The following is a 14,853-nucleotide window of genomic DNA, read 5'->3' as shown; positions in this document are numbered from 1 at the left end:
TTGTCTATAAGGTTGGCAGGTGTGATATTTGGGAATACTACTGCCATTAGTAATTCAAGTAAGGAATTGCTTGCTTAAAAGCATTCTTCCTTGCTTGAAATATCCTACTTCACAAACTTGCGTGCAGTCACCAAGGGGCTGTTTGTAGACCTGTAATTGATGTTGCACTGCAACTCAAGTTGCATTGCAACATTAGTTGCTGTAATTTACTTACAGAGAAGCTCAACTTTTGCATTTGGAGGAGAGTTTGGAAAAAAGAGGGGCAAAATGGGAGAGATGGAGAGGAGAGGGGGTGTGGCCGTGAGGAGGGAGGAGGTAGAAACGGAGAGGTCTGGTGGAGGTGTGAGAGAGGGGGGGGGGTGGGGGGGAGGGAGCGCTGGGGCATGAGATGGTGGCGGCAGGGAAGGGGGCTTGATGCTGGAGGCAGGGGAGAAGGGGGGGCTAGTGACAAGGGTGGTGGCAACAATGGGGTTGGCTGAGGGCAGTGGAGGGTAGCGGTGATGCCAGGCATGAGGGAGTGAAGCATGGGGCACGGAGGCCAAAGGTGGGGACCCAGTTGTTGGCGATCAGGGCAGAGATGGATGGGGGCAGAAGGTGAAGGCCAGGTGGGAGAAAGTGGTGGTGGGGGGAGAGGGGTCAAGGCTGGAGGTGTGGGAAAATGGTGTGGTAGTGATGCGGGGGGCGAAGAAAGCAGCGAAAGGCGGTGGCAATGTGGGGTGGGTGGTGTGGCTGAGGGCAACGAAAAGAGCCAGAGACCAGCAGGGGGGGGCAATGACAGCATGAGGGGTGGCAGAGGGGGCTGAGGGAAGATCCCAGTGCTGGCAAGGGGGTGCATGGGGTCAGAGTCCAGAGTCGGAATGTGATGAGGAAGGGGTGCGCACTTGAGGGGTGCTTGGAGAGGGGGGCATGTGGGGGGGCTCAGATATCAAGCATTCACCCTGCAGGATGACCTGCTGCAACTTGGCTGCATGTCCACCTACCACAAGTTGCACTTGAGCTGCAGGGCCTTTGCAGCTTGATTTGTAGCTGTGGGCCTCCAAACATGCGGGTTGGCCCACCTTGCAGTTGGACCTAATGTGTGAATCGACCTGCAACACACCAAACAGCCCCTAAGTGTCTTTCTGATGTGGCTATGATTGCCAATATGATGGTGGCACACCAACACTTTTAGCCAGTTTACAATCAAAAGTATTACATATGGCCTCAAATTTAATGTGCATTTTGTATGGGAATAAATTAATTTCCCAGCAAGATTGAAATGAAAACACCAAAATAATATTTTCCTAGTGGAAACAATATGAGTTGATGGGGAAGAATGAGGATCTAAAGGTAGCATTACACCTTGTTATGGGAAATCAGATTTGTCTACTATGACAATGATGTATGACCTGGAAGAATTGTATTGACTGTATACATTTAATCACTAGTTGCAAAGAGTATATTTTGGATTAATACTTTTTCATGCATTGTGATAAATGTACTTGTGGTTGACATGTTATAAGAAAGGAATGCTGGACCGGCCTATACTGGCTGGTTCAGCCCGTACCGAACCAGTCCAGTCTCTGACCGGTCCGATTCGGCATTAAAAAACGGTACCGGCCGGTATCGGCTTGTACCAGCTAGGCCAATTTTTTTTGGATTTTTGGAGGCCGAACTAGTGGTACCGGTTTAAACCGGTCCGGTGGCCGACCGGTATGCCTACTGGTACCAGTTCGGCGATCCTTGGTTATAAGCAAGTCAACAAAGAACTACTTACTATGATAATTCCAATGTTAGACTAATGTGGCATCACCTTTTTTTTTTTGTGTGTGTATTTGTGTTGTTGGCAGCCCCTGGGCAAAGGCCTTCTTCAAAGACTTCTATTGAACCTATGTGCACATAGTGTTACACGTAGTATTTTGGTTGGCCTTTTAGTTGATATGATTAGACCTGAGGCTGATGGGCCTAGTGGGTCAGCAAGCATGATTCCTCAGCGGCTTTACGGATGTCAGTGGAATGTTGTCTATGGCCGACCTCAACCTTCAGATGGTGCTGCCTTTGCTTCCTCTTCTCTTGTGTTATTTTATTTTTTCTTTGGGGCGATCCCCCTGTTTTCGTTATCTTAGTTTTTGTGACATTTCTGTTGTTATTGTGTAGGCCTTCCACCTCTTGTGTCTCGTCGAGTTCTTGAAATTCTGACATACCTGGCAACAAATCATTCATCTGTTGCAAACATTCTTTTCTACTTTGATAATCCTTTGGCCTCAGAATCCTCAAATGCTACTCATTCAGAAAACAAGAGGGAGAAAGGTAAAGAGAAAATCTCTGAGGCAATGACATCATCAAGTGTATTGGAAACATCACCTAAGGGTTCCATGCCTGTAGTTATATTTTTGAAGCTTTTGAACATGCCATTATTTCTGCGAAGCAATGCACATCTTGAGCAGGTATTCACAAACTTATGATGGATTGCTGACGTATTTCTACTTGCATTTTACTTGCATTTGCAACTGGATTTATTTTATTGTGCAGGTTATGTCTTTGCTCCAAGTAGTAGTTAAGAATGCTGTCACAAAGATTGACTGCCTACCTCCCTCTGGAGAAGCTGCAGATGGTTCTCAGAATCAAGACACACAAAAATATTCTTCCACTTCAGAACAGAACTCTGGTCCGGAGATGGATCAAGGTCCTTGCACTGAGGTGCCATCATCAGGTGGGAAAAATCCTGTGGGCCAATACGATCTTCTTTTACAGCTTCCCGACTCTGATCTGCACAATCTCTGCATCATTCTTTCTCATGAAGGGTAAATATTTTGAACCAACATTTATCTAGAAATATATTTTGTTAAAAGCAGTTTGCTGATGTTCTTCCTGATTATGCTTGAAACTTTGAGACGTAATGTTAATAAAGTAGCGGACTCCTGTTCCAACCAAATTTGCATTAATGAACTACCAGATCTACCATATATACTGCTTCTTAAGCTAATGCATTGATGACATATGTGTTGCCCTAGCAGTTGAACAAGCTTAGGTAGTGATCTTCCATGCTGTCAAATGCATTTCTTTTGATTTATCTCAGTCTTAAACAATGCAAACAGTTAGGCACAGAGGATGCCCGTTAAGTAGAAATGGGATTACATGTTGACAGCCTTCAATTATATCAGTATTGAAAGAGAACCACCATGGTGTTCATGTATCTATGCTTTATTGTTCACATGCCTGAACAGAATATCCCATGCATTTACCCATTCCAATTTGGTAAACATACATAACCACAAGCTCTGGTGTTTTGCTTGGAGATAGTTTTATGGATCCTCTTAGCTATGCATTTCTTTTACCAGTTTCTGTCGATGCAAACTTGTATAGCTGTCACTACTGTCATTTGGCTTGTTTTAAGATTTTTCTTTTTGTTCAAGGTTCGCCGACCCGGTACCGAGGGTTTGCACTAGCTGGCTACCAGTTTTGTATAGTACTAGTCAAGGTCCGGCGTACCGGTACCGGTTGGCATATCGATGGCCGGCCGGATCGGTACGGTACGTACCGGCTGGTACCGGTACCGTACCGGCCGGTACCGCGAGCCAAAAATTTAATTTTTTTTTTAAATGTTGTCTCTGTTGGATCTTAAATTAAGTGAAGATTGATTTTTTTTTTTGCTTTTTTCATGCTTTTTGATGTTTTTATGTTTAAATTTAGGGTTGAAATTTGAAACATAGATGATGCATGTTATGTTTTCCTCCCGTTCCAAATGATAAAATGATACACATAAAATATCTTCAAATTAAGATTCAATCATTTACATACATTTAAAGCATTCTTGGATATCTAAAATCGGGACGAGTGCCGATGGCTCTCGTAGATATCCGGATCATAAGTATAATCAGGAGGAGGCAAATCAACCCAATCAGAAGGAACGCGCGCCAGGTTATAAGAACTGTCGGATCTCTCGCTCATGCTCTGGCTCTGAGAGGTGTCCTCTAATTGTGTAGGGGCCCATCCAAATATGGCGGAAGCAAAATCCAATGCACCATATCCATATTCGTCAGGCTGAGGCTGTGGATAATAGAATCCATATCCGTATGCTGTCGGATCTGCAGTCGTATCCTGTCTTCCTGAACGACCTCGAGGAGCCCGTCTTCTATATCCAATGATATCCTCACGAAATCTATCAAGGGGTTGACCGTGGTCCGTATCCTGTGTAGCACCCATAAATTGGGACTTACCGGTGAAATAAAGACCACCCTCCGGCTGTGTCTCATGAGTACCATACTGTCCTCCGTTCCCTCCATGGCTAGAAGATCCATCACCACCAGAACCTTCATCGTTGTTAGTCCAAGTCTCTTCCTCGACACTCTCCATTGGGACCCTTTGTTTTTCTTTTCTGGCCCTCTCTGTCTGGCTATGTCGCCCTTGTCTGTCGAGCATCTCTCGATCAGCTCTCTCGGAGGGTGTCTCGTACCAATCATGTGGTGACTGGCTCCCTTGTGCCTACGGCTGATCAGCTCTGAAAGTGCGTGGAATATTGCGCTTACCCTATTGCTCTGGATCGACCCTAGCTTCGGTGGCTATGAAGCTAGCTGGTCGTGGAGGCGATCCTGGCTCGTCAAGCTCGGGCTCCTGCTGTTGGCCTACAAGCCAGTCGAGTAGTGGATTATCGTCATCAACAGTGAAGGTCCCGTAAATCGGATCTGTATACTTGAGCTCCGCTTCCTCCTGGATGCACTTTAGCCTCAACCGCAAATTGTAATGCACATAAATAAGGTCGTTGAGGCGCTTTTGCGTCAAACGGTTTCTTTGTTTGCTGTGAATAAGGGCGAAGGTGGACTAATTGCGCTCACAGCCACTAGAGGAGACTGTTTGGAAGAGGATCCGGATAGCTATCCGCTTTAGATTTTTCGCGGACCCGCCAAAATGCACCTACCATTCAGCTGCAAAAATATTTATAAAAATTACATATATGATAGTTCCATAATAGTAACTAAGTAACACCGGAGAATGTTTTCCTGATGTGTCACGTACCTGGATTCATATTGTGTTTGCTGACGACAGTCGCTCGTTGGCCAAAACTGTAGCTGCCCTCTCTAAATAATTTGCTCTGTGAAAAATAAGCATAAGAAAACCATGTTGATAATTGAAGATGCCGATATACTTACACATGCTGGTAATTACTAAATCATAATTACCTCTTCAAGACATCGGGCCGTTTTTTCTAGATCATGCTCCATCTTGTAAATCACATTGCGCAAAGCATCCATAAGTGTTTCATCCATACCAATTCCATCTATGCTGTACTGAAACCGGGGGTTTAGGTAGTATACTGCACATATACGAGACTATCTTAGCATAATTATATAATTACATCCATCACTATAATTGTTACTATAATTATATCTTAGCTTACCTGCTAGATGCAAATCCGTACCCATTTGCGCTCCCCACCGTTGCTCAATGATGTTGATGTATGACCAGCCATATGCTGGATCTGCCTCCATAATCTGATTCTTTGCCTTGACCATCATATGATATGAAAACCTCATCTGGGGGTAGATCTCGCTATCTACGGCCCGCAGCACTTCATATAATGGTTTGATAGCCTTGACTATTATAGTAGCCCGCTGCCAGAATGGCTGCCTCGTCACCAAATCTTCTATCTTGCTCCCTTCAGTGCCGGCATAAGAATATCTACTATCATACCACTCGGGACTGGCAAACATCTGACGTAGAGCTCCTCTTCTCGAGTATGCTATCAAGTGCGATGAAATTGGTAGCAAATCGTGTGACTCCTGGTCTCAGAATCTCTCCTCCTGCATACTTTCTCATCAGTGAAAGGACCCAGTTATGGTTATAAATATACCTGGTAATGCGTTGGGCTGTCTCCACCGTTTGTTGCACCCTATGGATCTTTCCAATGTCCATCAACATGAGATCGATACAATGTGCAGCACATGGGGTCCAGAAAATGTGGTCGCCGCTCCATCAAGACCTGCCCGGCAGCCTTATATTGCGGCTCATTATCAGTGACGATCTGCACGACATTCTCCTCTCCTACCAGATCAATCACATCCTCCATAAGTTTCAGCATGTACGTGGTGTTGTGCACATAAGCCGAAGCATCAACCGACTTGTGGAAGAAGGTCTTCGCATCACAGTGTGTCAGGAAGTTGATGATGCTCCGCCTGGTCGAACCGGTCCAACCATTGCACATGATGGTTAGTCTATATATGGGCCACTTGCTCTTGTACGAGTCAATCCAATTCTCCAGCTCCTCCTTATTGTTGTCAAGAAGCTCACCGTATATGTCCTTCGGGCCTGGAGGAACTACATCAGGACCGACAGCTTGTATGACGGCAATGGCAGACCTGTAGTATGTATTGTCTGCCACATTCGCTGGGATATGGCTGAAGTGAAATCAGGATCCAATAGCTCGCCACATAGTTTTCTTCTTATCCTTCATCCACATTGTGTCTACCCTCTGCTGCCTTGAATCTCTGCTGGGGAAAGCATGCGGATCTACATCATGAATTGTCACTCCTTGTGGAATTCCTCTAAATGACTTCTTTCGGCTACCAAAACTACTCAGCATAGATGCAATCCGGCCACGTTCTTTGCCGACGCCCTCCCTGACTGAAGTTGTCCTCAAGAACCCTGGATCTTGTCTAGTGCTCCCAGAACCGCCGCCCGACTCATATGCAGAGAGCCCAAATCGAGCCCTATGCCTGGCCACCTCCTCATGCTGCCACTGATCATCCAGGCTTGCATGCATGGCCGCCTGAATATCTGGCTCCTCCTCATCTAGATCCTCAACCTCCTCTGGCTCCCTAGAGTGATAGGAAGGTGGTTCTGCCGCTCGGCGATCGACCTCCGCCCTCTTCTTGGAAGCCATCTCCTTCGCTTCTTTGACTTCAGCGAGATTCTGTTTCATCAGCACACGAATCTCGCTAGGACAATTCGGGCACGTAGCAACCTTACTGGAATTTTTGGCTAAGTGTTGCTTCAATCTGGTTACCCCTCCCTTGAAAATCTTATTGCAAAAGTTACATTGAAACTGGTGTCGTTGCCCCTCTCCTCCAAGTCTTTGCCCATAAGACCAGCCAATATCACGCTTTGTAGGGTTCGTTTTTCTTGATGGCTCCATTTCTATCATAAATGTACAACTTATCAAAAAATTAAGCTAATAAAGTAAATTTTCGCATTATCTTATTTTTTAAGTAATTTATAAACTATTTTTTTTAAGTTACTTATTAACAAAATTAATGAAATAACATAGGACAAAAAAACCGCACCTTAAATAGTCTCCGCTGGATTTTTTGGGCAGGACCTCCTCCTCAATTTGTGGGCTATCTCTTAAATCTTTTCGTCTCTGATGACTCTTCAGAGGCTCACTGAATTTGAGTTACTCTGGACAAGCCAATCTCTCTGAAACACTTCTGAATTTGAGTTACTCTGGACAGAGCCTCTTGTTCGGTTTTTATAACCGAACGAGTGAGAAGGAAGGCGAGGTGCAGACAGGGTGATAGGCCTCTCGGCCGAAAGGCCACTTCGGTTTTTGTGTTGTGAAAAGAAAGAAGTGGCCTCTCGGCCACTTCTTTTTTTTAAAAAAAAAACAACAAAAAAGAAAAAAAGAAGTGCCCGTGGCCACTTCTTTGGGAAACCACGCGCGGCGGCGCCTTGTGCTGTGGTTCATTAAAAAAAAAAATCGTAACGGTGCGAACCGGACCGACCGGTACGGGCTCCGTACCGGCCGGTTCGCTAAAAGAACCGGGAGATACCGGATTTCTTGTGGTTCCGGTACCGGTCTAGGACCGGACTGGTACGTACCGGCCCGTACCGGCCGGTACGGCATTCTATGGTACTAGTACACACTATATTGACCTGAGGTGTGCTAGGACTAGGCGGAGGGAGATGGAGAGGGAGAAGGGGAAGAGGGAAGAGATGGAGAGAGAGAGGGAAAGGAAGAGAGAGGGGAGAGAGAGAGGAAAGGGAGGGATAGGTGTACCTCCCTTCATTGGCGGCAGCGATGGCGATGGAACCCTAACCCTAGCCATGGAATCATCTTCATGGAACCCTAACTGTCGGTGTGAGAGTCATCATCATCAATCTTGTCATGAATGAGAATTCATGGAGGATCGGGAGGGGGGGACAGAGGGAAGAGGATCAGAAGAGAGGAGATGGAGAGGGTTGTTATAAGAACCTTGGTCGAGCCAGATCAAGATCAACTAGAGAGCTCAGCAGTTCATGCTTCTGTTTGTTGAACCTTGGATGCAAATTTAAGCGTCAATCCTCTTTTCCCTTGTATTTTTCCTGGCTGTTTAGTCAAGACAACAATATTATACTCATTACTTTTGAACTATTATCTCTAATAGCACACCCCCATAATTACATATCCATTAGCTAATTTGCTTTAGATAAATTGTTAATAGAACACTTCTGTAATCAGTAATTTCTTACATCTACAATACTTATTAAACATTTTAAGCCTAATTTAAACTAGAATGCAATAAATCTTGATTCTCATGAGTAATTAGAAGGTATAAACTGGCTAGCTGACAAAGGGCAATGCTTGACAGACTTCTCTCCAAGGTTATCCATCTTTGCATGGATATTGAAATGATAAAGAGGGCTAGTTCTGAGCCCAGAAGAGGAAAAACACTTAAACATATTACTAGATTACTATTTTTCCTCTCAGAATTGTGGTTGATCTCAAAGGTATATCTATTGCATATCAATTACTCGCCAAGTGAACGGAGCTCTATCAGCAATGTTGTGAGTATTAGATTACAATCCCTAAAAGTAAATAGTTATCAAAATCCAAGAAACTGATCTAATCTGTCTTCTTGTAGAAAATCAATAATATTTATGTAATCAAAGTGGTGAAATCACATATTACTAATTCTTTGATCTATTCAAGCATTATTTTTTCCAGTCTATCTTATTTCTTTCAGGTACTTAAAAAGTTGAAATTAACTCAAGTCATTTTTGAGTTATATGAGTTGGCTCAGTTCACTTGATTGACCTGCACTGTTCCTTTTAATGTCCGTATTTTTCTTACTAATGCTTTGAATATTTATTCAATTTTATTTATATCAGTTCATCTCTCAGAAAGCTGTCATTGAGTATTGAAATTTTCCTGTTTCCTGTGATGACTAGTTTGGAGTCCTCATATTAGTCCCGGTCTTAGGTGTATTTGCATATTGAAACATTTTTATTTCATGTGATGGCTTAGTTTTGAGTCCCCCCATGTCTTTTGTATTAGGCCTTGTGACTAATGTGATTTATGTATTAAGCAGACTTTCAGATAAAGTATATTCACTTGCTGCTGAAATAGTAAAAAGAATGGCATCTGTTGCTCCTCCCCATCGAAAATTCTTTGCAACTCAGCTAGCTGGTTTGGCTCATAATTTGAGTTCTGCCGCTGTGTCGGAGCTCGAAAGTTTGAGGAATACACAGATGTTGGGACTTAGTGCTGGTTCAATGGCTGGAGCTGCAATCTTGCGTGTGCTACAAGCACTCAGTGCGCTCACTTCAGTTGATGGGAACAAGGGTGAAGATGTTAATGAGGAACATGAGGAACGATCTATATTGTGGAATCTAAATGTAGCTCTCGAGCCACTATGGCAAGAACTAAGTAACTGCATTAGCACTACTGAGGCAAAGCTAGGGCAGAGTTCAACTTTCTCTTCTCCTGTGCCATTGCCAGATGCTGGCGATATTGGTGGTTCTTCCTCTCTTTCTCCACCTCTTCCTCCGGGCACGCAGCGACTATTGCCATTCATAGAAGCCTTTTTTGTTCTGTGTGAGAAGCTACAGACAAACCAAACAATTGTGCTGCCAGATAACAATGTGACTGCAAGAGAGGTCAAAGAATTTGCTAGTACTTCATCATCACCATCTCTTAAGTACAGTGGTACTGGCACTATGACATTTGCAAGGGTTGCAGAGAAGCATCGGCGCCTTCTTAATGTTTTTATAAGGCAGAATCCAAGTTTGCTGGAAAAGTCACTGTCTATGATGTTAAAAGTACCAAAGCTGATTGATTTTGACAACAAGAGGGCATATTTCCGGTCACGGATTAGACAACAACATGACCAGCACCCTTCTGCTCCTCTGCGGATAAGCGTTCGCCGGGCATATGTCTTGGAGGATTCATACAATCAATTGCGATTGCGTCCCAGTCAAGACTTGAAGGGTCGGTTGACTGTACAGTTTCAAGGAGAAGAAGGGATTGATGCTGGTGGGTTGACAAGGGAATGGTACCAATTGCTCTCAAGGGTCATTTTTGACAAAGGAGCCTTGCTTTTCACTACTGTTGGGAATAATGCAACATTCCAGCCTAATCCTAATTCTGTCTACCAAACGGAGCATCTTTCCTATTTCAAGTTTGTGGGCCGCGTGGTAATATAATATGTTCGTGATTTCTGTATTGACTGGGATCATTCTAATTGTGGTTGTTCATTTTAGATTCTTCGTCATTTTATATTTCAACGAATTCTTCAGGTTGCAAAAGCACTGTTTGATGGTCAACTTTTGGATGTTTACTTCACTCGCTCATTTTACAAGCACATTCTTGGGGTGAAAGTGACTTATCATGACATAGAAGCTGTTGATCCTGATTATTACAAGAACTTGAAGTGGATGCTTGAGGTAGTGTTACATGTTTTGGTCTTGTGATAGGTTATTCTAACAATGAAACTGATATGTACTGAACTTTAAACAGAATGATGTAAGTGATATCCCTGATCTGACATTTAGCATGGATGCTGATGAGGAAAAGCACATCCTTTATGAGAAAAATCAGGTAAGACAACATTATCTGAATATGCTACATGGTCTTAATTCTGTAGGACTTAAAATTGGCAAGTTTCCTCTTCATTGTTAAAGATTATTTGAAGACAAATCAAAAGCGGATTATAAGGTTTTCAAGTTCCGTCCATTTGTCTTTGTAATTTGATTTTGATTTTTATGCATGCTTATTCCAACTAATTTGTTCTTTCCCTTTGTGTAATGCAGGTTACTGACTATGAGCTTATACCTGGAGGAAGGAATATTAGAGTTACAGAAGAAACAAAGCACGAGTATGTGGACCTTGTGGCTGAACACATATTGAGTACAGCTATTCGTCCTCAGATAAATTCCTTTTTAGAAGGTTTCAGCGAATTAGTTCCACGGGAACTTATTTCAATATTCAACGGCAAGGAGCTTGAGCTGCTAATTAGTGGACTTCCAGAAATTGATTGTGAGTGCTTTTGGCTTTTTGCTGTTATTAACAATTTTATCCATTTACCTTTTCAATTTTCATGATTCATCCTGGTGTCTGCAGTCGATGATTTGAAAGCCAATACAGAGTATACTGGCTATACAGGTGCATCTCCTGCTATTCAATGGTTCTGGGAGGTCGTTAAAGCATTCAGCAAGGAGGACATGGCAAGACTGCTGCAATTTGTAACTGGAACATCAAAGGTAATTATGATGTGTGACAATAATGTTACATTCATAAGGAAGGTTATTATGCGATAGATTTTGCGGTCACTTTTTCATTCGAGTAGTCAGACTAGTTGCTGCAAAAAAAAAAAAAATGCTTAATAAGATGAAGCTTGTGAATAGCTTTCATGCGATGTATGATCTATTTCCTTATTCTTTTTCTGTTGAAGTCTTCATGCGTGAAATTTTTTGATTGATTATTGGGTTCTATAGGGAAGAAGATCAAATTTGAAATGAATTCTTAACATGGAACTAAAGAAACATGAGTTTGACCCAATAAAACATGAAAAGTCATCATTAATATGTCGATTGATAATCAATCAGCTATAGGATTGTTTTTCTTTGAACTTAAATTGGCTAGTGCATTTTTAATTTGTTTTCCTATCTGCAAATGACACATATACTTGTAAGGAGTAAGGTTGGATCCATAACTCATCAAAGAGAAGGAGCCAGCTTGTCCCTTGTTTTCGTGAATATGACTGGATCAGGTAGATTCCAAAAACAGAGATGGAACCCAGAGTTAAACGCAGATGAATATTATACCTTGTATCCATGTGTGCTACTGTTTGGTTGCTAGCACGCAACATGAAAAGTATTATCATGTAAATCTTTTTTCCTTTGTAGGATACTTTTATTTACTTTCTGTAAGAAATTAATCATGCTTACAATTTGAATTCTTAGACATTGTCCTGGATCCATAAATAATTTCTAAAATGCTTTATCGCTATCATGGATGATTTTCAATGCAGAAAGCTACCATTTAGATTTGGCAAGCAATAAAAAGTAAGCTATATGTAATGTTTTAAAGTTGTGAAGTTGAAGGTTAGTGCTTACGCAAACACTTAAGTGAATTATGGTTTAAAATTTAAAAATAAGTAAAATTTATAAAATAACTAAAAAAGAATGATATAAAAATGTTAAGGAGATTAAAACTTAACTTAAGAAATGCATACATCTATTTGGGGTCTTTCACTAGTAACTTAACATGGTATTTGTAAATATGAAATGATTTACCACTCCTGGAACTTGTGGCTCGGAAAGTAAAAAAAAAAAAGAAGGGGTCAATTCAGGTTAACTTCTGAAGCTAAATATTATCTAGAGCTAATCATGCTTTTTATGAGTTATTTTACTCTCTTATTCCTCTTCAAATGCTTTCTCATGATTTTCATCAATTTCATTATTATCTCTTTTGCACACACCATTACCATCTAGGCTGAATCACGGTAAGGTAAATTCTGGATGAGGATGGTGTACTGGAGTTTGATATTCTAGTAACTTCATTTTGACTTTCTTTGGATTTGATATGTTTCTTGATTTTTTTGGTGATTGTCCTTCACTGAATGGTTGAGGTCGAATTTACATGGCCTCTTAAAGTTGATCATATTTTATTTCGATGCTTGTGTGGAAATTAACATATTTCTGATGAAAAGAAAAAACAAAATGTTTGTTCCAATGTTTAATTAAGATCTGCAGTCCTGGCTGATACCCCCTACTGCTATTATTCTCTCTCTCTCTGCCCCTCCCTCTCTAAACGAACTGTTTTTGGGTATATCAGGTTCCCTTAGAGGGATTTAAAGCATTGCAGGGTATTTCTGGCCCTCAACGGTTTCAGATCCACAAGGCATATGGTGCTCCTGAGAGGCTACCGTCTGCCCATACATGGTTAGACTTGCTAAGAATGCATTTCACTATTGCAATCTTATGTAACAAGTCGGACATTGCATTTTTAAAAGATTGGCATTACATTGCAGTTTCAACCAGCTGGACCTGCCGGAGTATCCGTCCAAGGAGCAGTTAGAAGAACGCTTGCTGCTTGCCATCCATGAAGCTAATGAAGGTTTTGGCTTTGGTTGATATATTATACTCCTCAGCCTCTCCTCTTGGAGCCAGTGTTCTTTTCTGATTGCCACGTACAGGTTGGCTTTTATTCTGTTTCAACCAGCGTATAGTGTTTGCTTATCTCAATCTTTCAACCGTGTTTGATTTGGTTTTGAACTAAAAAAATATGGCTTCGATGTAGGTAATGATTTTGTTTTAGAAAAAGGAATAGGGTGTGTTTTCTGCTCGCTGCTCAAGTTGCTTGTGCTTCTAATAGGTGTTGACGAGTTCAGAGTTTGCTGTTGAAGTAACATATAAATTGACTCAAGAACACCTACGTATTGTTCTTTCAATAGTGCTTAGAGTATCCATGTAGTTCTACTAGAAAATGCATGTGCAATCAATGCTAGATCCTGAGTGCTTGGGAGGGGGTTTAACAAAAAGTACTGATAAGATCAAAGGATTTAAGTAGTTATTAAGAGTCAATTTATTTTGTTACCAAAAAGAAAACCAATGTATTTTTCTTCATCATACACTGGAGGTCATTCATGTGCTAATTGATTAGCAAAAAGAAAAATGCATTGTCTTAGTTCGAGCAGATTTTGCAATTCATTGTTTATGTAATCATCAGTGATGGTTTTGCAGATTTCAGAAGCAACCAGATGAAGGTGGTGTGCAAAGCTTCTCTCTCTGAAATGGCTGGCATAGAAATTTTTGGAGAAGCAAAAACTAATCAAATTTGAAAAGGTGTCAGTCCTAACCTCGGACATCAAGCCACCAAGATAGTCAGGGTAGGTAGATATATTGCATTCTGACAGCAATAGCAAGGGCTTGGAGTCCTTTTTGTTTCTGGTTATAGGCTCCATAGTTAATTTGGAGAAGTGTATATGCTTGAATGCTTGAAAAACAGTATCCTGCCTCTAATGTATATTTTTTTTTTCCTTTTTATATTAGACATCCTTTTACTCTGCCCCTCAGATTGTGAAGGGTAGCAGCTATTCAAATGAATAATTTGGTTGGCGTATATTTTTTTTCTCTAATTTTTTAGCTTAAATGACTTGAACTATATGTCAGAACTTATTGTTGATTTATCCCTACAATTCTTGAAATAAGCACCATGTGCCTTCCTTGAAAGGTGAGAGGCAATGAAAATATTTTCCTGAGTAAATTTTGTGTCTGGCAGTCTGTTTTTTTGGGGCAAAATTTTGAAAGATACCATCAGTCAAGACCCAAACTCAATCACTCTGGTCTTTTTCTTTTTTGTCTCAGAACATGAACGGATCACAATGCAATTAAAAATGAAGTCTGTACGAGCCCAACCACTGTAAATGGAGGAAAAGAAGAAACAATGAGCTGGATCCATATATCTTTAAAGGGTAGAAATGGTAAGCTAGCATGATACTATTGATCTGGGTCTTATATTTTCGACTCTTAGGGCGATTGCGATGTCCCAAGTTGGGGAAAGAATTCGAGTAAATTTGAGGGCTTGTCTACATTCATCTTTACCATGCCATCAAGGCATTCGCTTCTTGCCAGGTAGGGTCAAGTTCCACTAATAAGGGGTTTTGGATGCTCAGATTA

General features: G+C 41.6%; 1 protein-coding gene across 3 annotated transcripts in view; it reads left to right on the top strand.

Moving 5' to 3' along the window:
* LOC103722483 (E3 ubiquitin-protein ligase UPL1-like) overlaps positions 1-14,298 on the top strand; it is a 30,935-nt gene extending 16,637 nt beyond the window's left edge. For 2 of the 3 annotated variants that reach the window (XM_026810550.4, XM_039127674.3), the window contains exons 6-16: positions 1,830-2,028; positions 2,137-2,426; positions 2,512-2,783; positions 9,264-10,368; positions 10,471-10,617; positions 10,691-10,771; positions 10,984-11,209; positions 11,294-11,433; positions 13,010-13,116; positions 13,206-13,370; positions 13,918-14,298. In XM_026810550.4, the coding sequence (XP_026666351.3) occupies positions 1,830-2,028; positions 2,137-2,426; positions 2,512-2,783; positions 9,264-10,368; positions 10,471-10,617; positions 10,691-10,771; positions 10,984-11,209; positions 11,294-11,433; positions 13,010-13,116; positions 13,206-13,308 (2,670 nt within the window). In that variant the 3' untranslated portion in view covers positions 13,309-13,370; positions 13,918-14,298. Of the gene's footprint in view, positions 1-1,829; positions 2,029-2,136; positions 2,427-2,511; positions 2,784-9,263; positions 10,369-10,470; positions 10,618-10,690; positions 10,772-10,983; positions 11,210-11,293; positions 11,434-13,009; positions 13,117-13,205; positions 13,371-13,903 lie in introns of all 3 variants that reach the window. The other variant, XM_026810551.4, reaches the window with a different exon arrangement.
* Positions 14,299-14,853: the final 555 nt, after the last annotated feature.

The sequence above is a fragment of the Phoenix dactylifera genome, chromosome 2, assembly GCF_051530095.1.
Source record: "Phoenix dactylifera cultivar Ajwa chromosome 2, Ajwa_hap1_PhDact_Kaust_v1.1, whole genome shotgun sequence".
Classification (NCBI taxonomy): Eukaryota; Viridiplantae; Streptophyta; class Magnoliopsida; order Arecales; family Arecaceae; genus Phoenix; species Phoenix dactylifera.
The sequence above is the reverse complement of the archived record's forward strand: the minus strand, read 5'-3'. Positions and strand labels throughout refer to the sequence as shown.